At 50.4% G+C, this 25,078-nt stretch overlaps 1 protein-coding gene across 4 annotated transcripts in view; it reads left to right on the forward strand.

Moving 5' to 3' along the window:
* The first annotated feature begins 10,622 nt into the window (after positions 1 to 10,622).
* Positions 10,623 to 25,078, forward strand: part of MYO18A (myosin XVIIIA) — a 151,963-nt gene continuing 137,507 nt past the window's right edge. For 2 of the 4 annotated variants that reach the window (XM_051992271.1, XM_051992272.1), the window contains exons 1-2: positions 10,625 to 10,715; positions 23,927 to 24,997. In XM_051992271.1, coding sequence (XP_051848231.1) covers positions 24,008 to 24,997 — 990 coding nt within the window. In that variant the 5' untranslated portion in view covers positions 10,625 to 10,715; positions 23,927 to 24,007. Of the gene's footprint in view, positions 10,716 to 23,926; positions 24,998 to 25,078 lie in introns of all 4 variants that reach the window. The other 2 variants (XM_051992270.1, XM_051992273.1) reach the window with 2 other exon arrangements.

Genomic DNA, 25,078 nt, shown 5'->3' on the forward strand with positions numbered 1-25,078 from the left:
TGGTATTTGCATATTGCAAAAGTCTGCAGGAGATTCTACTCTCTGCTATTTTGAAGCCTCCAATCTTCCTGTCTGTTTCCCTATCTCTAAAGTGTGGGGTGCTAGGCTGAGGTCTTTCATAAAGATTTCCTTTCATAATTCATGTCAGGCTTTCACAACACTCCCAGAGAAAGTTTTGCTTATTTTCCATCCTGTCTAGTAGCTTGTTCTTGGCCCCAGCTGGTTGGCGTGTGTATTCTGATAAACTGGTGGACGGCATGAGCCAAAGAGACCTAGAGCCAGGACAGAGCAAAAATACCTGGATTTTATAGTGCTTGGAATTTAAAACAGAAAAGGATTTTATCTATTTATTTATTTTTTTAAGTAATCAAACCTTCCCTCTACCAATTTAGGTCAACACCTGTAGCTTACAATCTTCAGAATTGCTCAGGGTACATGGAGGTGAAATGACGTGGCCAGAATCACACAGCCAGGCCTTGAACTCGCCTCCTGGCCTTGGATCCGAACCACCAGGCTGCCTTCTCTTGTGGGTGGTAGACAATTCCTTAATTAAGGTTCTCTTCGCCCCCATCCCTCTGGTCTCTTGTGGAGCCTCACAGATGTACAGGTGAAAGGGCTCCCTGGGAAAACTCCAAACTTCACAGGGAACATCCCTTCCCTTGGATCCTCCACCACAAACCCCTCACAAGGAGCTTCTCCGAAAGAGTAAATAATGCACGACCGCAAATATTAGCTGAATCCTCAGTCTCTGGATCTTTTCCTGCTCTTCCTGGATCTAATCAGTTACTGAAAATTCAAGGAGTTTGACCAAGAAAGGAGGAGTCTCATTTGGGTGGTAACATGTGCTTGAAGAAGGATATGATGAAATATTTTCACATCCCTCTTTTCACCTTTCATCTTCCTGACTTTCTACCCTTCAGACACACACTTAGGGGGAGGTAGAAAGGGTCAGACAATACTGTATTATCAATCTGCTAAAAGACCTTTAATGTTTCAAGTGTCTAGGAGACAAAGAACAAACTTTTTTAAAAATTAAAATTAAATTTTTATTTTATTATAAACTTAAATTATAAATTTTAAGTTAAAGTTTTTATTTCCAAAACATATGCATGGATAATTTTCAACATTCACCCTTGTGTTCCAAATTTTCCTTCCCTTCCCCCACTTCCTCCCCTAGATGGCAAGTAATCCAATATATGTTAAACATGTGCAATTCTTCTATACATATTTCCACAATTATCGTGCTGCACAAGAAAAATGAAATCAATAAGGAAAAAAATAAGAAAATAAAATGCAAATAAACAGTAACAAAAAGAGTGAAAATACTATGAAAATACCCACACTTAGTTCCCACAGTCTCTCTTTGGGTGCAGATGGCTCTCTCCTTCACAAGGCCATCAGAACTGGCCTGAATCATCTCTTTGTTGAAAAGAGCCATGTTCATCAAAATTGAACATCAGATAATCTTCTTTTTTTATTATACCTTTTTATTTACAAGTTATATGCATGGGTAATTTTACAGCATTGACCATTGCCAAACCTTTTTTTCCAATTTTTCCCCTCCTTCCTCCATCCCCTCCCCCAGATGGCAGGTTGACCAATACATGTTAAATATGTTAAAATATAAATTAAATACAAAATAAGTATACATGTCCAAACAGTTATTTTGCTGTACAAAAAGAATCAGACTTTGAATTAGCCTGTAAAAATAAAAAATGCAGGCGGACAAAAATATAGGGATTGGGAATTCGATGTAGTGGTTCTTAGTCATCTCCCAGAGTTCTTTCGCTGGGCGTAGCTGGTTCAGTTCATTACTGCTCCATTGGAACTGATTTGGTTCATCTCATTACTGAAGATGGCCAGGTCCATCAGAATTGATAATTGTTGTTGAAGTATATAACGATCTCCTGGTCCTGCTCATTTCGTTCAGCATCAGTTCATGTAAGTCTCTCCAAGCCCTTCTGAAATCACCCTGCTGGTCATTTCTTATAGAATAATAATATTCCCTAACATTCATATACCAGAACTTATTTAACCTCCATTCAGTTCCCAGTTCCTTGCCACTACAAAAAGGGCTGCCATGAACATTTTTGCACATGTGGGTCCTTTCCTCTTTTTAATGATTAGGCCTTTGGGACATAGGCCTAATAGTGACACTGCTGGATCAAAGGGCAGTTTATAGCCCTTTGGTTGGATCAGTTCACAACTCCACCGACAATGTATTAGTGTCCCAGTTTTCCCACATCCCCTCCAACATTCATCGTTACCTTTTCCTGTCATCTGGTATCTCAGAGTTGACTTAATTTGCATTTCTTTGATCAATAGTGATATAGAGCATATGATTAGAAATGGTTTCGATTTCTTCATCTGAAAATTGTCTGTAAATATCCTTTGACCATTTATCAATTGGAGAATGGCTTGAATTCTTATAAAATTGAGTCAATTCTCTATATATTTTAGAAATGAAGCCTTTATCAGAACCCTTGAATATAAAAAATTTATCCCAGTTTATTGCTTCTCTTCTAATCTTGTCTTCATTAGTTTTGTCTGTACAAAAATTTTTTAACTTGATATAATCAAAACTGTCTATTTTTTGTGATATATTTGTGATCAATAATGATCTCCAGTTCTTCTTTGGCCACAAATTCCTTCCTTCTCCACAGATCTGAGAGGTAAACTATCCTTTGTAAAAAACAAACTCTTTAGTTGGCATTTAAGGTCTTCTACAATCTAGCCTTATAATTACTTCACTGCATCCATCTTTCACTCCAACTAAATTGGGTTATCAGTTTGACAGTGATCAGATACATTTATTTATAGGATCATCATCATAATTGCTATCAATTTTGGGGGGGAGGGATGATCAAATGGAATCTCTTTCTGAGAAACAGTTTTTTAAAAAAACGTGATCTATAAAACACATCAAGAGTTACAGTTATGATTAGAGTTTAGGGGTAAACATTTGTAAATAATAGTTTGAAAATACACCTTGCAGGATTTCTCTCCTCCCATTCCAACTCTTTTCTCTCATGCTATTAAACAATTTATCATTGTGCTTATTCAATTGCACCCCTAATCAATAGTATATGAAGCTTGAATAGCTGGCAATTTAAGGCTGGCAAATCACTTTACTTCTGCCATCTCACAACAAGTCTGGGAAATAGGAGCTATTGTTGTGATCCTTATTTTGAGATTTGCCTAGTAAGGGTCTGAAGTCAGGTATGAATGCTGGGTGCTCCGATTCTACACTTAAATATATTGCTTTCCAGGGTAGGAGCTGTATATATAGAGGTCAAAGGAGATCTACAAACCTCAAAGTGCTGGATAATATATAAAGGCTGGTTTTTAGTACTACTACCACTACTATTGATATATTAGTATTACTAATTATTACTACCAATTAATACTAATTATTACTAATTATTACTACTAATAATATTACTACCAATACCACCACTATTAATATTACCACCACCACTACATAGTGCTAATACCACTAGCACTAGCACTACTACTACTATTAATACTAATATCACTACCACTACAACTATTACTACTACTGATGAGTTCCAACAAGTCATGAAAGGAGGGCGAATCACCCAAAATGAATTCACAGGCTCACACCATCTTCAGATGAGATATAATGCCATAAAGTGGAGAAAGTTCCTAATGAACTCACAATCAACAAGGGGTAAGATAGAACCTTTCATTTATAGGAAAATGTTTTTTACATTAATTTTGATTTTTTTTTATAAAGCTTTTATTTCCAAAACACATGTGTAGATAGTTTTCAACATTCACCCTTGCAAAACCTTGTAGAACCTTTTACTTAAAAGAACTCTAAACAAGATAATCTAACTAAGCTAATTGTCTACATCAGTAAATCAGTAAAGTGGTTGTGGTTGTCAGTTTGTACAAAATAAACTTGGGAAGTGCTGTCGATAGTTTAAGCTCCAGATTGTAGAAGGTAACAGTGGATGTCAGCACGGGGTAGCTCTATCTGTACATGATAATTCTGTCAATGCAAGATAATTCTACAGGCTTAGCTTGTTCCTCTCTGAGGCCCCTCCTGCAGATACGGGCTTGCTACCAGAGACATGGTCTTTTGCTGGAGTCCATTCACCCCAATGGTACCATCTACTATTACTACTAACACTGTTACTAGGGCAATAATTAATATTACTACTAGTGCTACTGCTACTACAGTTAGTACTGCCACTGCCAGTACTATTAATGCTAACAGTATTACCAGTACTATAACTAATGCTACCTCCACCACTACTAATACCACCTTTACTATTAATAATGATACTATCCCAACCACCATTACTACTAATTCTAATACTACTACCACCAACTCCCATCACCATTCCCACTACTGATATTACAATTAATACTCTTATTAATACTAATGTTACCACCACAACTGGTACTATAGTTAATACTACAGTTAATACTACCACCACCATTACCATGAATACTAACACTATTACTACTAGTATAATTAATACTAATACGACCACCACTACCGGTACTATAGTTAATACTACCAGCACCATTACTATGAATATTAATACTATCACTAGTACTATAATTAATACTAGCACTACCACCACTATTAGTATTATAGTTAATACTACTACCACCATTACTATGAATATTAATATTATTACTAGTACTATAATTAATACTAATACTACCACCATTACTGGTACTAAAGTTAATACTATCACTACCGTTATTATGAATATTAATATTATTACTACTAGTATAATTAATACTAATACTACCACCATTACTGGCACTATAGTTAATACTATCACCACTATGACCACTAATACTATTATTAGTACTATAATACTAATACTACCATCACTACTGGTACTAAAGTTAATACTATCACCCCCGTTACTATGAATATTAATATTATTACTACTAGTATAATTAATACTAATACTACCACCATTACTGGTACTATAGTTAATAATACCACTAGCTCCATTACTAGTACTACAATTAATACTAATGAATACTATCACCACTCCCATAACCACCACTACTATTAATACTAATATTACTGCTGTTACTCCCACCACCACTACCAGCATTGCTTTTAATACTAATACTACCAGAACCATTACTACTAATGTTAATATTCACCTACTGTCACCATCCCCACCACCATCAGTAGTACTCCCACCAGCACCAGAACCATTACTATTAATTCTAATACTACCACCCCCACTACCACTATTACCATCATCCCTCTAGTGCTGGAACTCGCCTCATTTTCCATGAGGACCAGGATGAGCTGGGCTCAAAGTTACAAAGTCAGTAAGGGTTGGAGATGCGGTTTGGGTGCGGGTCCCCTGAATCCAGGATGAGGGCACTATCTGCTGTGTCATTTATTCATTGGCTCATTGCATAAACGCTTCTTGAGTAATAACTCTGAGCCAGCCCTTCTACTCGGCATCGGGAATAATAGCAAGAAACACAAACATGAAAAAGGCCCTATTTGTTCTTAAGGTCCTTGAACTCTCTGGATGGCAAATAACACACCTGACTAAGTGACTGCAAAAGATAAGTCGAGTACTTCCTGAGGGAAGCTGAGGGGATCAGGAAAGTCCCCTGGAAGAGATTGTCCTTGAGGTGAGCTTGGAAGGAAGCCACAGATAAAGAAACAAGAGGTCAGGAGAAAGGGCATTATGGCTGTAGATAACAGTTGGACAGATGGATGGATGAATGGAGGAGTAGTTGGACAGACATGCAGATAAGCAGGTGAGAGCTTTGGGAATCATCTGTATAGAGATGAAACACACAGGAGCTACTGAGATCATCTAGAAAATATATACCGAGAAGGTCCAGCCTGGAGCCCTGGGCACCCCCATGTATTGGGTGGCAGACCATAGTCATAATCTAACAAAAGAGACTGAGAAAGAGCAGCCAAACAGGGAGGAGAAGAACCAAGGGGGAGAAGCATGCAAAAACCCAGGAGGAGAGGGAGGTTAATAGTATCACATGCTGCAGAAAAGGTGAGAAGAATGAGCTCTGAGAAAGCCAGCAGATTTGGCAAATGAGAGTACAACAGGGAAGCCATAAAGATCAGTTTCAGCTGAGTGATACTGTTGAAAGGTAGATTGTGAGGGCTCAGAAGTTAGGAAATAAAATAATGAAAGTGAGTGTATGTGGGCTTTTTTAGGCTATTTAGCCTCTTTGTGACTCAATTTTCTCATCTGTCAAATGGGTATGGAGTCACATAGCATATATGCATACACACACACCACCCCCTCCGATCCCTAATTAACCTTTCCAAGTTGCATGGGATTTTTCTTGAAGTAGGAACCATATTTTGGGCGGGGAGATAAAATCATACAAGGCAAGGAAGCCTTCAAAGGAGAAGCCAAAGTGCTCTCAGAGTTTCATTAAGCTCTGGAGAAGATGATTTTCTGCGCTGTCTCTGTATGGACACATGCCTGTAATTTCCTAACTCACGATACTTTCCCCTCAGGATGGGTAGTCTTGGGGGCGGAGGGGGGAGGCAGCAAGCAGTGTGGATCTTTTTTGTCTGGCCACTGACTAAGGCAGAAATGAATAGTAGCTTCCCAGCTTTTCAAGGGCAACAATTTGTTCTATCTGTAGAGCCTTACTCATTGTTTGGCACACAGTAGGTGCTTAATAAATTCCTCCATGAATTGAGATCAACTACTTAAAGGGCCTGAATTCAAACCAGTTTAGGAGCTGACTTTTATTTTATATCTTCAGAGATTCTTGAAGATGGGTCCTTGGGCACAGGCAAGAGGGGGCTTAGAGGAAAGTATATGTTGTCCTCTAAATGATCAATCTAAGTAATTTTATTACAATATTATCTATATTATTGATGCGGTTAGTGGCAGTACAAAGAATTGAGGTGTGAGAATCCCCTTCTGGTCGGCGCAGATTCAATGTGAAAGAATTCATGAACCCAAAATATTAATGGCAAAAAGGCACTGCAGAAGTCAGCTTTGCTAGGAGATTGACTTTCTCAGGGGCAAGGTCCTGGCAGAGAAGTAAACAGAGGTGTTAACACTGAGAAGAGAATGTCTTCATAGCGGGCAGGGGTCCTGGCAGGCAGCTAAGCCAAGGAGAGAGAGAGGTTCCTTGACAAGACATGGTCCTGCTTTGGACATTCTGCAAAGAAAGGAGTTTAAAATTACCCTTTAATAGGAAATCTGAGACTTAAGTTGAAAAGAAAGCCAATACCCCCCCAGGCCTAGCTACTTATCAATATCAAGCCCAGATCTCCCAACTGAATGAAAATCACTTCGAAGGCTTTTCCCCAGAATTTAAATGGGGATCCGGCTGTCACTGGGGGTGGGGATGGGGGGTAATTTGCCTTAAAAAGGCCCAACCTGGGAAATATGCTCTCATAGACTATGGAGCCTGGGAGACCAGGAATCTTTTTTCTTTTACAGATCACAATGTTAGAGTGATAATTTTACAGATTAAAGGGAATACAATTTCACACCCCTCCTGTCATCATTATTATATATTATAATTATTACTAAATAAGGTTAAAATAAGTAAACAAATCAAGAAGCCTTTATTAAGCAACTGGGATATACTGGACACTCTAAGCACTGAGAATACTAAATTATCCCTGACCCCATGGAGTTTATATTCTAGTGGGGGAGGGGAAATGGAAAGGGAAAATAATATAGCCACATAAAAGCAAGCAAAGACAAGGTATAGGGTGTGTTCTGAAAATGGTTGCACTAAGCTTTTTGGCATAGTGTGTGTGTGTGTGTGTGTGTGTGTTATGTACATGCGTGTGTATAGACTTTTGGGATATCACATAAATATATATATTGATATATATACATGTATATGTGTGTGGATAGATTTTTGGGATAGCATATATATGTATACATATATACATATATATATGAATTCATATATTTGTGTATGGATAAACTTTCAGGATATTATGTGTGTATAGACTTTTGGGATATATATAGGAATATATATATGTGTGTATACACATTTTAGGGATATTATATATAAAGGAATATTTTAGGGATATTATATATAAAGGAATATTATATATATGTGTGTATATAGATTTTTGGGATGGGATATAGATATATACATTTATGAGAGCTCCAAAAGCTTAGTGCATTTGTTTTTGGAAACACCCTGTATTTCATATGTGCTTGATTACATATATATATATATATATATATATATATATATATATATATATATATATATATATATAAAATTGGAAAGGATTATCCAAGACATGGCACTGGAGCTGAAGGAGCTAGAAATCCTAAGAGGTAGAGGTGAGGAGACAGATTGTGCAAAGGAATGGTGGCAGATGGTACGTTGTGGAGAACATGGCCAGCAGACAAATTTGGCTGGAATGAGCATGGGGGATGGTATTATGTAGTAATCCTGGAAAGGTAGGGTGGAACCAGGTTTAGGAGTCAAACAAAAGGCTTTTCAATTTGATTGTGGATGGAACTGGGAGTCATTGGGCTTCCTGAGCAGGGAAGTGTCATGGTCAGACCTGGGATTTAAGAATATCAATTTAGCAGCTGATTGGAAGACAGATTGGGTGGAGAGAGGCCAGGAGACTGCCTGGGAGGCAGCTCTCTAGATTAGATAATCCATAATGGTCATTATGTGAGTGGAGAGAAGGGAATAGATGCAAGAGATGTTGCAGCAGTGGAGATGAGCCAAGACTTGACGGATTGATTGGTTATGAGAGGTGAGGAAGAGTAAAGGGAATGACTGAGGTGGGCAACCTGAGTGAGAGGATAATAATGCCTTTGACAGTAATAGAAAAGTTAGGAAGACGAGTGGTTTTGAAGGAAAGATTATGAGTCTTATTTTGGACTTGCTGGATTGATGGTGTCCATGTGACATCCAACTGGAAATGTCCAACAGATTTCTAGGTGGGAAGCAACGCAGGAACGAGGCTCTGGGGGGAGATGAGAGCTAGCTAGTTCTGGAAGGCCCCTACAAATTCCTGGTTGCTGAGAGGAGGGAGGAGGGGGATAGGGTGCTTGGCATTTACTCAGGACATGGGTGATGATCTGGCAAAAGAGAAAGGAGTGTCTGGAGAAGAAGAAAAGCCAAGAGAGAGCAGGATCATGAAAACCAGAAAAGGAGGGAGCATCAGGAGAGGATGGTCAAAAGCGTCAGGTGCGGGCGGTAGCAAAATCAAGAAGGTTGAAGCTTGAGAAAAAGATCTGGGTTGGGTAACTTTGTAGAGAGCATTTTCCATCCGGTGATGGGAATGAGAACAGAAGCCTCTTTGCAAGAGATTGAGAAGTGAGAAGAACCAGCTTTTTTCATTTGGCTGTGACAGAGAGAAAAGGTGAGAGCTGGAGGGAATATTAGCATCATGGGAAGGAGGAAAGACTTGGGCATGTTGGTAGGCAGCAAGAACACTGGCAGATTATGGGAAAAGGGGATGATTAAAGAAGGAGGAGGCAGTTTGCCCGAAAGGCTCGAAAGGCCAACTGGACCAAGGGTCCAAGCAGAGGGATTGGTCCGGTCCCGAGACTGGAGTGGACGAGAGGAGAGAGGCTGGACAGCAGGGATCTCAGGTCAAATGACCTAAATGCATATTGGTGAAAGTGCTATTCATTTACAGACAAAAAGCCCGAAGGCTCCTCCCTCTCCCCTTTCTCTTTTCACGCTTACTCTGTTCCATCAGGATGGGGCTAGTCCAGCCTGGAAAAAACCCTGATCCAGCTCCAAGTGTCCAAATGGGGCTACCTAACCCTGGCCTGTAGCACGCTTCCAACTGAAGCCTCCAATTCAGTTTTCTTCGGAGCACTAAGGGAAACAGCTTCAACACACGTCTTCAGCCCCTTTACCTGCTTTGGGGGAGTGGGCTTCCTTCCTTGTCCCTCCTCCCTAAGCCGACATACACAAAGAAAGGCCTGACGCCCCCCCAAAGGTCCCTCCTGGCAGGGACAGGAGCGCTTTTATGTGCTGATCCCGGAGTACAGCGGGATCCACCGAAAGGGGTCACGGTGGCGTCAAACATGGCTTTCCTTCTGAGCCCTCGGGGCCCATGGCCGCTTCGGGCAGCGCCGGCACGGTAGCGAATGCCCAACGGCCCCCTCCGGGCAGGGGCTGCGGGGCCCCGGGTCCTGCCATCTCGGCGGCGGCCAGCAGGGTCCTGCTGCTCGTGGGGCCGAGCTGAGCCCGAGGCGGAGCGGGGTGTTTATCCCGGGCGCGGCCAGCAGGGCGCTCCCTCCTCCGCGCAGGGCTGGGCAGGGCTAGGCAAGACGGGGCTGGCTGGGCGGCGGGGCTGCGCTTCCCTGTGCCGCGCTGCGCGGGGCTGGACTGAGCAGGGCTGGGCTGGCCCGGTTGCGCTGCGCGGTGCCGGACCGAGCTGCGCTGCGCTGCGCGGGGCCGGGCTAGGCTGCCAGGGCTGGGCTGGGCTGGGCAGGGCTGGGCTGGGCTCGGGCGGGCTGAGGGCGGCGCCGCGCGGCTCCGGGGCTCGGCCGGGTTCGCTGCGCTAGCTCGTTCGCTCGCTCGGCGCGCCTCTGCTGGCCTCTGCTGGGGTCTACTGCGTGCGCCGCAGCCGGGACTGGGAGCCGGCGCTGGAGCCGGCGCTGGAGCGGGGCCGGGCCGGGGCCGGGCCCGAGCCCGAGCCGGTGCATGCCGCGTCCCTACGTCTCCTGCCTGGCCGCCCGTCCGGCGGGCTCCGGCGGCCGGTGAGTGCGGGCCGGGCCCGGGGCGGGAGGGGAGCCGGGGAGCCGGAGAGCCGGAGCCGGGGGTGGCCCGGGTGCGGGGCGGGCTCCTCCTCCTTCTCCTCCTCCTTCTTCTTCCCCTCCTTCCTCTCCTCCTCCTCCCGGGAAGCCGCCGCGGCCCCCGAGCTCCGGCTTCTCCCCTGCCCTGTTCTGGCGCCGGGGGTGCTCGAGAAGACGCCGGCGCGTCCTTCCCCGGCCCCTGGCTCTGGGCCCGGGCATGGACGGGGCTGCGGACCCCTCGGACCTGGAGTGTGCGGGGAGGGGGAGGCGGGCGCTGGCTTGCAGCGGCGGGGGGCGGGCGGCCAGGGACGCCGGGGCGCCCAGCCCCCTTCCTCCTCCTCTGGGGTGTCCTTTATTCCGGAGGGAGCTTCGGGAGTGCTGGGGCCATGCATTGTACTGGATGGATGGTCTGTGCGTGGGAGTGAGATGGCGGAGGGGTTACCCTTTTCCCCACTGGCCCCTGGTGGGTCGGGATGGGGGGGGGCATGGGACTTGGGAGTGGGGGGGGGCACACTACCTTAGGCCCAGACTCCCTTGACAGCCTTAAGGGAGGGGGAAAGCAAATGAGATTGGAGTCCATTATCCTCCCCCGCGGCCCTCACCCTTTCACTGCCAAAACAGTGCAGCCCTCCCCCCGGAGCAGCTGCCAGACAGCTGGCAAAACAATGAAGTAAAGGCGACCCTGGTTCCCGATGCCCGTTGCAAACCGCCCCCCCCCCCCCCTTCTTCCTCCTCCTCCTCCTCCTTGGTCTGGAAGCAAAGATGGCTGGGGGAATCCTGAGGCCTTTGGGGGATTCTGAATCCTCAGCCTGTTTCCCTATTTACCTTTTCAAAGAAGGTAGGGAAGAGGGGGAGAAAGGAAAGGAAGCAGGCTAGCCCGGGGCAGGGGTGAGAGACAGGCCTGGACTGTCCCCACCCCACTAACCTGTCATGCCAGTTGGTTGGGTGACAGGCGTGGGGGTTATCTGCCCAGCCCGGGGTTCCCTGGGGGCGGTCCCTCGCCATTCTAAGCTAGGCAAGGAATGGTCACGTTCTGGGGCCGAAGGAGACAGCATACACACGGTTGGCTTTGTCGTAGTGGGTTGGGAAGAAGGGGGCGGGCACACATTGGGCACACAGCTCCCAGAGACATGTGCTCTCTACAGATTATTTAAGAAAGGCAAGCGCCCAAAGGAGAGCGTCTATTAGGGTTGCTGATGGTCACCGGTTTGTTTTTGCTGGCTGGCTGAGCTGTTCCAGAACCCTGACAGGCTTCTTCTGTTGGCTGGGGGTCACATGGGGTGCTTTCTGGGAGGTCCCTTCTGTCCAGGGCCCTTCCCCAGTCCAGTCTCTGAGGAATGAGGATTGGGCCTTTCCTTAGGCAGGGTCCCATTACATTATAGTTTTTGGAGCTGAAAGGAACCTCTGGAACCCATCTAGTGCCAATGAGCCTGAGAGGCTGTGACTGGGCAAGGTCACCCAGCATACTGGAACTCAGACCCTCCAGGCCCACTCTTTTCTCTGGGCTAAGTAAGCAGCGGACAGACCTGTTGCCATGTCCTGCTGCCACCATTTTTGTTGGTTTGGGGTCCGGTTTCTATTTGGGGATGTTGAAAATGCCAGTGCTGGCATTCGTTGGGAGTCTGGGGCTTCCGGCCAGCCCTTGGCTGGCTCCTCCAGTGGTCAAGGCTTCCTTCTTGGTGTCTGCCTCCTGAGCTTCCCCTCTGGCTCCTTTGTTCCCAATCTCAGGCTTTCCAGGAAATGGCCTCCCTTTCAGGTCATTACCAGTTAAATATAGCGCTGGGTGGAGGTTTGCCCGACTATTGACGTCTTCTTGTTGGTGGAAGTGGAGACTCTAGGATGGAGAGGGAGAGAGCCTCCTTCGTAGGTAGAGGCCGTGGGGCGAGGGAAGAAGGCCTAGCGGGGCATCGGTGCCAGGAGAGGTGTGGGCGTTCTTGTGGATAAACTTCCTGTTGGGAGGACTGACCTTTGAGCTGATGGTGGCCTGGTCCCCTGGCTGGATTGCCTTCCTGCCCCACACCTTGTTTACTCTGGCCCATCTCCACCACCCGGTCTAGGGCAGAGGGCCTGGATGGTCCCTATCCCGAGGACCCGACACCCTCTTCCCGGGACCTAACGTTGGTCCCGAAACATTATAGCTGCTTAATAATCGATCGTCTGAGGAAGGCAGAGAAGAGTCAGAGAGGGCATCGATGGCCTGCAGAATTGTGCGTTGGAGGAAGGCCAGCGACCTCACACTTGCGTTCTGCTCCTTTTCCACCCAGTCAGTCGCCATTTCTTGAGTGCCTACTGTGTGCCGTACATAGTTAGGGTTAGGTGGAAGGCAGCGCCAGCCCTTGTTGCCTCCCCTGGCAAGTCCTGCCTCCCCGACCTTGGTAATGTGCCTCCTCCAGGCCCCGGCCTCTCACCTTCAAAGGCTTCAGTTACAGCCTTCCTGGGGCATCTCTAGGTAGCCTCTCGCCTCCGGTCACCTCTGCCTGGCCACACTCTGGCTGTCAGTGCTGCTGGCCCCGGTCCAGGGACTGGCGTGTGGGACAGGCCAGTCCCACAGGTCCCTCCAGGGGAGTTCTGGGTGGAGCAGCCGGGAGGCCGGGACCTGAGAGAAACCTCCCTGCTGAGGGGTGGAGTGCTGGCTCTGTTTGCCTAGTGTCAGGAAGACTACAGGCTTCCTAGCCGTGCTGGGTCACTGCCTCGGAGGGCAATGCGGGGTGGGCTTTGGGGAGTGCGGGAGGCTGTTCCTCTGCCTCTCGGAGTCCGGGGCTGTCTGCAGCCAGACGCAGTCCATCTGGAGCAGGCAGGGCCGAGCGGCAGGAACCAGCCGAGGCCTCCAACGGATCTGCTTTCCTGACCTGCTGGCCAGATTCCAAGCTGCTGGCAGTTAGATCCTGAGCCCCCCCCACCCCCCGGACTCTTGGGGTGCTTTGGTCTCCCCAGGGGAGGAAGTGGTCACTGGGGAGTGGTGAGTAAGGAGAAGGGACTTGTTTTCTCCGACGAGTTTGAGGGAGCAGAGCTGCTCCAACCACTTCTTCCTGGGGTGCCCACAGCGGGGCTCTGAGCTGGGGGGGCTTGACTGAGCTTCCCTGTCCCAAGTTGGTGGCGGAGCTGGTGTTCCTTCTGATCCCACTTTACTCTGCCATCCCCCTGGGTCCAGACAGTATGAGGAGGAAGCGTAGGGCGGGGGTGGGGGACTTTTCTCAGGGGGCTGTCAGGCTGTTCTGGGGATGCGAGAGTGTCCAGAGTGGGGCCCTCCCTTCTCCTTCAAGTCTACCATCTTTTGGCCTGTTCTTTGTCTCGAGGTAGGATCGTGCGACTTGTAAATTATCTATGTTCCCCTGACGTTTCAAACAGCCCATCTCAGGCAGTGGTTTAAGCTGTGGGACTGAAGGTTTAAAGGGCTCTTTCTCTCTGCCCGGGATTTTGCAGACTTTAGCGATGGATTTTTTATGCGATAGCTGGATGTGGAAGTCTTGGATTCAGGGGCAGCTAGATGGCGCAGTGGACAGAGCGCCGCCTTGTCAGGAGGACCCGAGTTCAAATTCAGCCTCAGACCCAGTGTGACACTTAATCCCCCTCCCAAAAAGGAAGTCCTGGATTCAGATCCTGCCTCCCTTGACTTCCTCAGGTTTCAGTTTCTTCCTCTGTAAAACGAGAGAGGTAGCTTCTGAGGGCTCATGCAGCTCCATGGTTTCAGAGACAGGACCCGTATTCAAATCTTGCTCACTCCTTCCTGTGGGTGACCTTTTTGGCTCTAGAAGAGCTTCAGGGTCCTTTCCAGCTCAGAGGCCTAAGCTTTGGGCCAAGACCTGGGCTTTGTGAGGAGGTGCTGAATGTATCATGGTTAATAATCAAGAGTTCTTTCAGATAAAGCTGCTTTAAGCCTTTGAAAACAGAGCCCGGCTGAGCTGAGCCTTGAGGAGGCCATAGGTCATGGAGCTGGACGCAGAGTTGGAAATAACTGAGTCCAGAAAGATCTTTAGGAAGCACAAGAGGTGGATTTGACTCTTGGCCTAGATGTGTGGGCAGTGACTGTCCCTTGCTGGCTCCGGAGACGCCCCGGGGGAACGAACAGGGGGGAAGAGACGGGTGGTCTCACTCACGATCTGTTAGCTCAGCCTTCTCCCAATTCTCACTTCACAGAGCGGGAAACCGAGGCCCAGGGTCGGGAACCCATTGTTCAAAAGTCACTGAATTAAGGACAGAGCGGTCATTTGGGAACTTTCCTGGGGAACTTCTTGAGGAGGGTTTTTCCCGCTAAGGTCAAGGGTATTTCGGCAAAGAAGAGGTGTCAGGGAAAGCAAACAGAGACAAATTAACTGATGGGGAAATGGGGTCATTGGCTCCACGGGCCTCGTGGGGAGCCTCGGCTCGGCCGGGCCACTGGCTGGTTGACCGGGGACGGAGATGGCCAGGGAGGAGCCGCTGTGGCTCCGGGCGTGCCCCGGGGGGCGGCTGATGTCATGCTAGACATGTGCAGCGGGCTTGGAGTACACCTGGAGCCAGATAAGCGCCCTGTGACGAGGGGTGAGTCAGAGGGCTGCGAGCTCAGCAGAACAGGCCCAGGGAGGTGGTTGGGCCTCTTCTCGCCTCGTGGGGAGCCGGGCTGGGCTGGGCTGGGCTGCTTCTAGCCGGCTGACGTGGGGTCCGAGCCCTGTGTGCAGTGTGAAGTGGACAGCTGGGGGAGAAAAAAGCCCCGAGCTGAAGGAAATGGCCTCTCCCGAGGTCAGAGGCCAGGGGAGGAAGGCCTGTCATCCCAGAGCAAAGCATTTCCTTTGTTTTTATTTATGAGAGGAGCCTGCACGGGCTTGTAGAGGGGAGGGGGGCCGGGACCCGTTCTCTCTGGCCCCTCTCTAAGCTGCTGTCCCTCGGGCGTCTAAAACCCCCATGGAAAGGTGACCCACTTATCTGTCCCCATTTAAAGCCACATCAGCCCGGCGTAATGGAGTTGGAATTCGGCAATGGGGGAAGAGGGCCTGGATGGTCCCTATCCCGAGGACCCGACACCCTCTTCCCGGGACCTAACGTTGGTCCCGAAACATTATAGCTGCTTAATAATCGATCGTCTGAGGAGGGCAGAGAAGAGTCAGAGAGGGCATCGATGGCCTGCAGAATTGTGCTTTGGAGGAAGGCCAGCGACCTCACACTTGCGTTCTGCTCCTTTTCCACCCAGTCAGTCGCCATTTCTTGAGTGCCTACTGTGTGCCGTACATAGTTAGGGTTAGGTGGAAGGCAGCGCCAGCCCTTGTTGCCTCCCCTGGCAAGTCCTGCCTCCCCGACCTTGGTAATGTGCCTCCTCTAGGCCCCGGCCTCTCACCTTCAAAGGCTTCAGTTACAGCCTTCCTGGGGCATCTCTAGGTAGCCTCTCGCCTCCGGTCACCTCTGCCTGGCCACACTCTGGCTGTCAGTGCTGCTGGCCCCGGTCCAGGGACTGGCGTGTGGGACAGGCCAGTCCCACAGGTCCCTCCAGGGGAGTTCTGGGTGGAGCAGCCGGGAGGCCGGGACCTGAGAGAAACCTCCCTGCTGAGGGGTGGAGTGCTGGCTCTGTTTGCCTAGTGTCAGGAAGACTACAGGCTTCCTAGCCGTGCTGGGTCACTGCCTCGGAGGGCAATGCGGGGTGGGCTTTGGGGAGTGCGGGAGGCTGTTCCTCTGCCTCTCGGAGTCCGGGCTGTCTGCAGCCAGACGCAGTCCATCTGGAGCAGGCAGGGCCGAGCGGCAGGAACCAGCCGAGGCCTCCAACGGATCTGCTTTCCTGACCTGCTGGCCAGATTCCAAGCTGCTGGCAGTTAGATCCTGAGCCCCCCCCACCCCCCGGACTCTTGGGGTGCTTTGGTCTCCCCAGGGGAGGAAGTGGTCACTGGGGAGTGGTGAGTAAGGAGAAGGGACTTGTTTTCTCCGACGAGTTTGAGGGAGCAGAGCTGCTCCAACCACTTCTTCCTGGGGTGCCCACAGCGGGGCTCTGAGCTGGGGGGGCTTGACTGAGCTTCCCTGTCCCAAGTTGGTGGCGGAGCTGGTGTTCCTTCTGATCCCACTTTACTCTGCCATCCCCCTGGGTCCAGACAGTATGAGGAGGAAGCGTAGGGCGGGGGTGGGGGACTTTTCTCAGGGGGCTGTCAGGCTGTTCTGGGGATGCGAGAGTGTCCAGAGTGGGGCCCTCCCTTCTCCTTCAAGTCTACCATCTTTTGGCCTGTTCTTTGTCTCGAGGTAGGATCGTGCGACTTGTAAATTATCTATGTTCCCCTGACGTTTCAAACAGCCCATCTCAGGCAGTGGTTTAAGCTGTGGGACTGAAGGTTTAAAGGGCTCTTTCTCTCTGCCGGGATTTTGCAGACTTTAGCGATGGATTTTTTATGCGATAGCTGGATGTGGAAGTCTTGGATTCAGGGGCAGCTAGATGGCGCAGTGGACAGAGCGCCGCCTTGTCAGGAGGACCCGAGTTCAAATTCAGCCTCAGACCCAGTGTGACACTTAATCCCCCTCCCAAAAAGGAAGTCCTGGATTCAGATCCTGCCTCCCTTGACTTCCTCAGGTTTCAGTTTCTTCCTCTGTAAAACGAGAGAGGTAGCTTCTGAGGGCTCATGCAGCTCCATGGTTTCAGAGACAGGACCCGTATTCAAATCTTGCTCACTCCTTCCTGTGGGTGACCTTTTTGGCTCTAGAAGAGCTTCAGGGTCCTTTCCAGCTCAGAGGCCTAAGCTTTGGGCCAAGACCTGGGCTTTGTGAGGAGGTGCTGAATGTATCATGGTTAATAATCAAGAGTTCTTTCAGATAAAGCTGCTTTAAGCCTTTGAAAACAGAGCCCGGCTGAGCTGAGCCTTGAGGAGGCCATAGGTCATGGAGCTGGACGCAGAGTTGGAAATAACTGAGTCCAGAAAGATCTTTAGGAAGCACAAGAGGTGGATTTGACTCTTGGCCTAGATGTGTGGGCAGTGACTGTCCCTTGCTGGCTCCGGAGACGCCCCGGGGGAACGAACAGGGGGGAAGAGACGGGTGGTCTCACTCACGATCTGTTAGCTCAGCCTTCTCCCAATTCTCACTTCACAGAGCGGGAAACCGAGGCCCAGGGTCGGGAACCCATTGTTCAAAAGTCACTGAATTAAGGACAGAGCGGTCATTTGGGAACTTTCCTGGGGAACTTCTTGAGGAGGGTTTTTCCCGCTAAGGTCAAGGGTATTTCGGCAAAGAAGAGGTGTCAGGGAAAGCAAACAGAGACAAATTAACTGATGGGGAAATGGGGTCATTGGCTCCACGGGCCTCGTGGGGAGCCTCGGCTCGGCCGGGGCCACTGGCTGGTTGACCGGGGACGGAGATGGCCAGGGAGGAGCCGCTGTGGCTCCGGGCGTGCCCCGGGGGCGGCTGATGTCATGCTAGACATGTGCAGTGGGCTTGGAGTACACCTGGAGCCAGATAAGCGCCCTGTGACGAGGGGTGAGTCAGAGGCTGCGAGCTCAGCAGAACAGGCCCAGGGAGGTGGTTGGGCCTCTTCTCGCCTCGTGGGGAGCCGGGCTGGGCTGGGCTGGGCTGCTTCTAGCCGGCTGACGTGGGGTCCGAGCCCTGTGTGCAGTGTGAAGTGGACAGCTGGGGGAGAAAAAAGCCCCGAGCTGAAGGAAATGGCCTCTCCCGAGGTCAGAGGCCAGGGGAGGAAGGCCTGTCATCCCAGAGCAAAGCATTTCCTTTGTTTTTATTTATGAGAGGAGCCTGCACGGGCTTGTAGAGGGGAGGGGGGCCGGGACCCGTTCTCTCTGGCCCCTCTCTAAGCTGCTGTCCCTCGGGCGTCTAAAACCCCCATGGAAAGGTGACCCACTTATCTGTCCCCATTTAAAGCCACATCAGCCCGGCGTAATGGAGTTGGAATTCGGCAATGGGGGGAAGAGGGAGGACACAAAACGTGGACGGCTACTCTCAGGGCGCTCAAAGAGTACTGACTTTAGTCCGATGAGGGTCCGAGTTCAAATCCTGCCAGTGAGGCTCACTACCTGGTCACACAGGGCAAATCATTTCACGCTCACGTTCTCCATCTGTCACAAGAGTTCCTTCCAGCTCAGGACCCAAGATCCTCGCTTGTTAGGACTGATAAAATGGGAGAGGACCCTGGCGTTCCCTCCCTAACGGTCGGAGAAGGGTAGCGTGCTCTAGGAGAGTAATTGTAGAAATTCTCGTCCTCCTCTGCTTTGGTGGGATTCAGGTAGGAACAGCCCGCAGACAGATTTTGCCATGCTTTTCCTAAGTAAAAATGCTGAGGCTTCTGAAAAACGAGAAAGACGGTTGGGGCGTCAGCTCTTCCTCCGGGGGATCCCAGAAGCACCGTGGGGACGCCGCCATTGGTGCGAGGGGGATGGGGCGGGGGTTCCTCAGCCATTTCCCCATCCAGCTGGGGTCTCGTTTCTCGGCTAGCATGCCGAGTTATTCCCTTTTAGATCCTCTTGTCATGGAGACTAACCAGCCTGACTCTCGGGAGCCCATGGCCCGGCTTCGTGCTAAGTTAATATAATAGTTGACCTTGTATGGGCTTCTTGTTGTTGTTGTTGTTGTTGAGGAAAAAAGTAGATGAAGATTCAAATTCCAGGATCCCTGGGCTTCTGTAGGTTAGGATTCTGTGATTCATTAAGCACTTAGAGGCTGGGAAAGATGGAAGGAGGGCTTGAAGATCAAAGTAATATAACAAAGAAGGCAAGATCTTACCATTCTTTGAGTCAGAATAGAAAGGGAGTTCCCAAGCAGATCCCCCTTCCCCCCTCTGCCCTTCCCCCATCAACCCACACCAGGGACCCTCCGTGGTACTGGGGTGACTGGTAAATAAGTGGGTCACGAGGGCAAAGGAATAAGCACCAAGAGCACCAGTGAGTGCTAGGGTGAGGAGGGGCTTTAGAGGCAGGTTTACCCTGGAGAGAAGGCTGGGCGTGGGGATGGGGAGGGGGGAGATGGGATGGCTGGCTCATTCCTAATACTCGAAGGGCTGTTCCCGGGAGCAGGATCCTACTTGTTCAGTACACAAGTTCTTCAGTTAAGAGCTGACTGGGAATGGTGCAAAATGGGCAATTTAGGCCTGAGGTCAGGAGACACGTTACCTGTTAGATGGTCCACAAGCAGGAGGAAGTTGCCTTAAGAGTAGATGGGGACCCCTCTCCTGGAGGTCTTTGAGAGACGTAGGCTGGAGTGAAGATGCTTTTTGGGTACAGGTGGGTCTGTGTGGCTACTGACGGCCCCATCAGTGTTGCAAATCACCATTATAGGGAAATGACTAAAAATGGATTTATTAAGCACCTACTGTGTACCAGGCAGTCTGCTGGTGTTAGCAGTGGCTACAGCCGGACCTTGAGTCAGGAAAACCAGAGTTCGGTTCCAGCCTCAGAGACTTCCTAGCTGGGGATCCTAAGCAAATTAAAAAAAAAAAAAAAATCACCTTTTGCCTCAGTTTCCTCAACTGTAAAACATAGATGATAACAAGATTTGCCTGATATCAGATAATAATAATTGTAATGATATTTTTTAAAGTACTCAACCAGCATAGTGCCTGGAACACAGTAGGTGCTATATAAATGCTTATTCTCCCCTTTCCTTTCCCCTTTTGCAGACACAAAGGTGAGGCCCTCTCTGTTATCAGAGTTTACATTCTGATAGATCAGTTTAACACGTACTGCGTAGTGACCTTGGAAGAGAGTTTGCTCTGGAAGGCAGCATAAGTGAGTAGAACAACACTCAGCAAGAACTGGGTGCTGTCTTTGACACTAGCCGCGTGATTTGGGGCAAGTAATTTAACCTCTCCCCCCCCCCCCTTCCTAGACATCTCCCTCAAACTGATCTTCTGAACTGGATGGGTGGAGACCTGCACGGTAATGGAGCGCTCCACACCGGGAGTTTCCTGGGCCAATAAAATCAGAGACTTTACTATTGTTTGAACATCTAGACTGGTGAGAAACCCAAATCCAAACCAGGGAGGTGCCCGAGGAGCAGCTGTGGGTGTGGATGAAGTCTTGAAACATCCTGGAAAAGAGGTGTTGGCTCCGGGTTGTGGAAACAGACTGAGAATCTCCCAGCTCTCCCCGTGAATGGCACGGGGCGGTGCCTTTGGTGACGGACGGGTGAGTAAGTGTCCTCTTTCTGTCCAAGGGAAACTAAGAAACATGGAATTTTAGAGCTGGAAATCTCGTTCCCCTTCCCACCCCCATTTCACAGGGAAACTGAGATGCAGGACTCTCCCAAGATTACACTGGGGGGATTGCCAGGGCTGGAGTCCAGGAGAGTTGCACGGGGACAGGGGGATGGATGGAATGAACTCACAAAGTTTCTTCGAGGTCAGAGGTACGGCCTTTTGGGGGGCAGCTTCTGGGCCTGGCCAAGAGAACATGGGTTTGTAGAGTACGGTGTCCTTGGACTGGAAGGTGAAGGGATCTTGCCCAAATTCCCCCGGGGGTTTTGAATTGGGTGCTCCGACTCCTGTGTCCATGTTTTCCCACTTTTGTTAAAGATGTGAAGCTTAGAAATAGCCCTAGTGTGGAGGGGGAGGCTGGACGCCCGGGAGGAGTTAGCTAACCTCGGCCCGGGGCTGGTAGTGGTGCTGTTCCTTTGGGCTCCTCAGGAAGGTGCCGGGGCCCTGACCCGGAGGCCCGGTGCCCACAGACCCCTCCCTTCTCCCTCGTCCCTGGCGGGCCAGTGGGGAGCTGGAACCTGGTGGACGCCACCTCCGATGCCGCGCTCCTGACTATCCCGACTCCAAACCAGTTTGCTGTCACTCAGAGGCGGCAGACGTCTGGACTCCAGCCCTGGCGGTGAATGCCCCCAGCTGTGTAATCTTGGGAGAGTCCTGCGTCTCAGTTTCCTTCTCCGGGAAATGGGGGCAGGAAGGTGAACAAGAAGATCCCAGAGGGTTATTTACATCCAGCTCTAAATTTCCATGTGTCTTAGTTCCCTTTGGACAGAAAGAGGGCACTTACTCACCCGTCCGTCACCAAAGGCACCGCCCCGTGAATGGCACAGGGAGAGCTGGGAGATTCTCAGTCTGTCTCCTGACTCTTTGCTGAGTCTCGATTTTCTTAACCTTAGATTGGGGCTAATGGTAGCACCTGTCTTACAGGCTTGATGTGTGGATTAAACCAGTCGGTGCTTTGCAAACTTGTGGGTGAACGCCGCTTATTAAGCTTTTCACTTGTGCCCTGTCATCTTCCTCATCTTATTCTTGTCTCCATATTGAGCGGGACCCTCGGCAATATTACTGCGACAAGTTACTCTTCTAGCTTTTTTCCATGTTTTGTGTTCAGGACAGAGTGATGGAGTTTTGGTAGTTGGATGAAAGTGTCAGGATTCAGGAGAATGGTGCTGATGATGGTGGTGATGGGGATGAGGATGATGATGGGGATGAGGATGATGAAAGGGCAACAGACTTGTAGTGTGGGGGTCTCTCCGGGGAAAAACAACGAGGGCAGAGGAGGGAGGGCCATCCTACCTTCTATCAGCAGCTGGCACTGATCCTGTTGATGAACACCTGATTGGCTTACAAAAGAGATGGGGGAGAGCCCATGAGAAGAGAGACCTCAGCAGTCAATCTATGAGTATGCTGACCCAACCATCCCAGACCTGGGGATTCTTGATGGCTGCTTCTAGGTTTATCTACTTGGTTTCTGGGTTTCTCTTGCTTTGTGACCCCTTCAGCTGCAGGGATGGATGGGGAGGTCTCCAAGGTTGAAGGTAATCATGAGGGTGGGTGGGGGCTTTATGGTACCTGCTCCTTTCTGGTGGTATTGATGGGGGGGTACTAGAATCTGATTTCTGGTGGAACAATGTGACCCACTTCTCATTGCCTGCTAGAAAGACGGAGAGTGGTAACTCTGGGGCTGTTGGGCTGCTCTCCCTCTCTCCACCTCCTTCCTCTCGCCTCTCTCTCTTCTCTCCCTTCTGTCTTTCTCTCTTTTTCTCCCTCCCCCCTTTTCTCCCTCCCCTCCTCTTCTCTGTCTCCCCACCTCCTTCCTCTCTCCTCTCTCTCTTCTCTCCCTTCTGTTTCTCTCTCTCTCTTTTTCCCTCCCCGCTTTCTCTCCCTCCCCTCCTCTTCTCTGTCTCCCCACCCCCTTCCTCTCTCTTCTCTTTCAAGCTGGTGGGAGCTACATTCTGGCCCACCATGACTTCTATCCTTCTGAGGTATATATTTAGGCATTGGTCATGGGGGGGAAAAGGATGTGAGTTTTTCAGAATCCTGTTTATGGAGGATTTGACCCTTCCCAGCCCATCCCCTCCTACCCCCAGCTGGTTGCTGTTTCTTTCAGCTGGGAACTTCCCTTTCCTTTTGTTTTTCCCTTTCTGGGATCTCGGGCCTCTACTGTGGGATGCGAGCAGCGAGGGGGCTAGATGCTCCTGAGGGAGAGGGAGCTTTGTCTGGGAATGGGGCAGGGAAGTGCTGATGATTTCCCCCCTTAGATTTGGGGAAGAGAGCCCAGGAGTCGTTATCTTTTCCCTTTGGTTGTTGGCTGGAGATGGAGAAGCTGGTGGGCAGGAATCCTTTTGAGTTTTCTGGCCCTCTCGATTTGGGTTGTTGTGAGGAATCTTTTGGGAAGATACATTCCTCCTGTTGCTTCCCCAGATAATTCAAGTCCTATAACTTGTGACATCTCAAAGGCAAGAAGAAAATCAGATATTTTGCTCTTTCTTTTGGAGATCAGCTTCAAAGATCTGGGGCTGAAGGGCACTTTGGAGGCCAGTTAGTCCAACCTCCTTTTGCAGATAAGAAAACTGAACAGAGGGAGGAAGGAAGGAGATGAGAAAACTGAGGGAAGTTGTGATTTGGGGTTGGACGGGACCTTGTAGACTCAATCTCCTGATTTTATGAATGAGGGCACTGAGATCCAGAGATTGTTGTTTTTTTTCCCCCAAGGTTAGCCAGGTAGGGAAAGAATGAGTCAAACTCTGCCCTTGGGTTCCCAGACTGCCTGCTCTTTGATCTCAAACTGCCTCTCTTGCCTTTCTTGGTCTTTGGAATTTCAGGAGTTAACAGGGGGCCCTTGGAGACCATGGAGTCCAACTCATTTGAGAGTTGAGGAAACTGAGGCTCTGGGAGGATAAAGGCAGGACAGACCGGGACAGGACTGACACCCCTTGCGCTCCACCAGCTAGAATGTGGGTGGGGACTGGACCTGGCGCTAAGCTCTCTAATGATTCGAGTTCCTAAATTCTCCTTTTGTGTTTCCGTTTAGTGTCGCGTTGGGGAGCAGGGGCCCGGTGCTGAGCATCTGTGAGCCTCTGGGGGTCCACCTCCCAGCCCCAAGACGCCTACCATGTTTAACTTGATGAAGAAAGACAAAGATGGGAGCCGGAAGGAGAAGAAGGAGAAGAAGGAGAAGAAGGAGCGGATGTCGGCGGCCGAGCTGCGGAGCCTGGAGGAGATGAGTCTCAGACGCGGCTTCTTTAACTTGAACCGCTCCTCCAAGAGGGAGTCCAAGACAAGGCTGGAGATCTCCAACCCCATCCCCATCAAGGTGGCCAGCGGCTCGGACCTGCACTTGACCGACATCGATTCCGACAGTAACCGGGGCAGCGTCATCCTCGACTCGGGCCACCTGAGCACGGCCAGCTCGAGCGACGACCTCAAGGGCGAGGAGGGCGGCCGGCCCTCGGTGCTGCAGCGGGCCGCCAAGTTCGGCTCCCTGGCCAAGCAGAACTCGCAGATGATCGTCAAGCGCTTTTCCTTCTCCCAGCGCAGCCGCGACGGCAGCGCCTCGGAGACCTCCACGCCCTCGGAGCACTCGGCCGCCCCCTCGCCTCAGGTGGAGGTCCGGACGCTGGAGGGCCAGCTGGCACGTCAGGCCGGCCCCGGCGCCCCGTGGCCCGGCTTCAAGACCCGGGGCCCCGAGCTGGTGAGCAAGCGGTTCGCTGCTGACCTGCGGCTGCCCGCCGTGGCGCCCCTGCTACCCCCCCCGCCCCGGGAGCTGGAGCTTCAGAGGCGCCCCACCGGGGACTTTGGCTTCTCCCTCCGGCGGACGACCGTGCTGGACCGGGCGCCCGAGGGGCAGGCCTACCGGCGCGTGGTGCACTTTGCCGAGCCCGGGGCGGGCACCAAGGACCTGGCCCTGGGGCTGGTGCCCGGGGACCGGCTGGTGGAGATCAACGGGCAGAACGTGGAGAACAAGTCGCGGGACGAGATCGTGGAGATGATCCGGCAGTCCGGAGACCACGTCCGGCTCAAGGTTCAGCCCATCCCGGAGCTGAGCGAGCTGAGCCGCAGCTGGCTGAGGGGCAGCCCGGGACAGCAGAGGGAGCCCACTGACGTAAGTCCTGCCGTGGGCCCGGGCCCGGGGGAGGGAGGGCTGGTGTCTCGCCGGCTGCTTCTAGCCCCCAATACCACGTCC

The sequence above is a fragment of the Antechinus flavipes genome, chromosome 4 (assembly GCF_016432865.1).
Source record: "Antechinus flavipes isolate AdamAnt ecotype Samford, QLD, Australia chromosome 4, AdamAnt_v2, whole genome shotgun sequence".
NCBI classification, from domain to species: domain Eukaryota; kingdom Metazoa; phylum Chordata; class Mammalia; order Dasyuromorphia; family Dasyuridae; genus Antechinus; species Antechinus flavipes.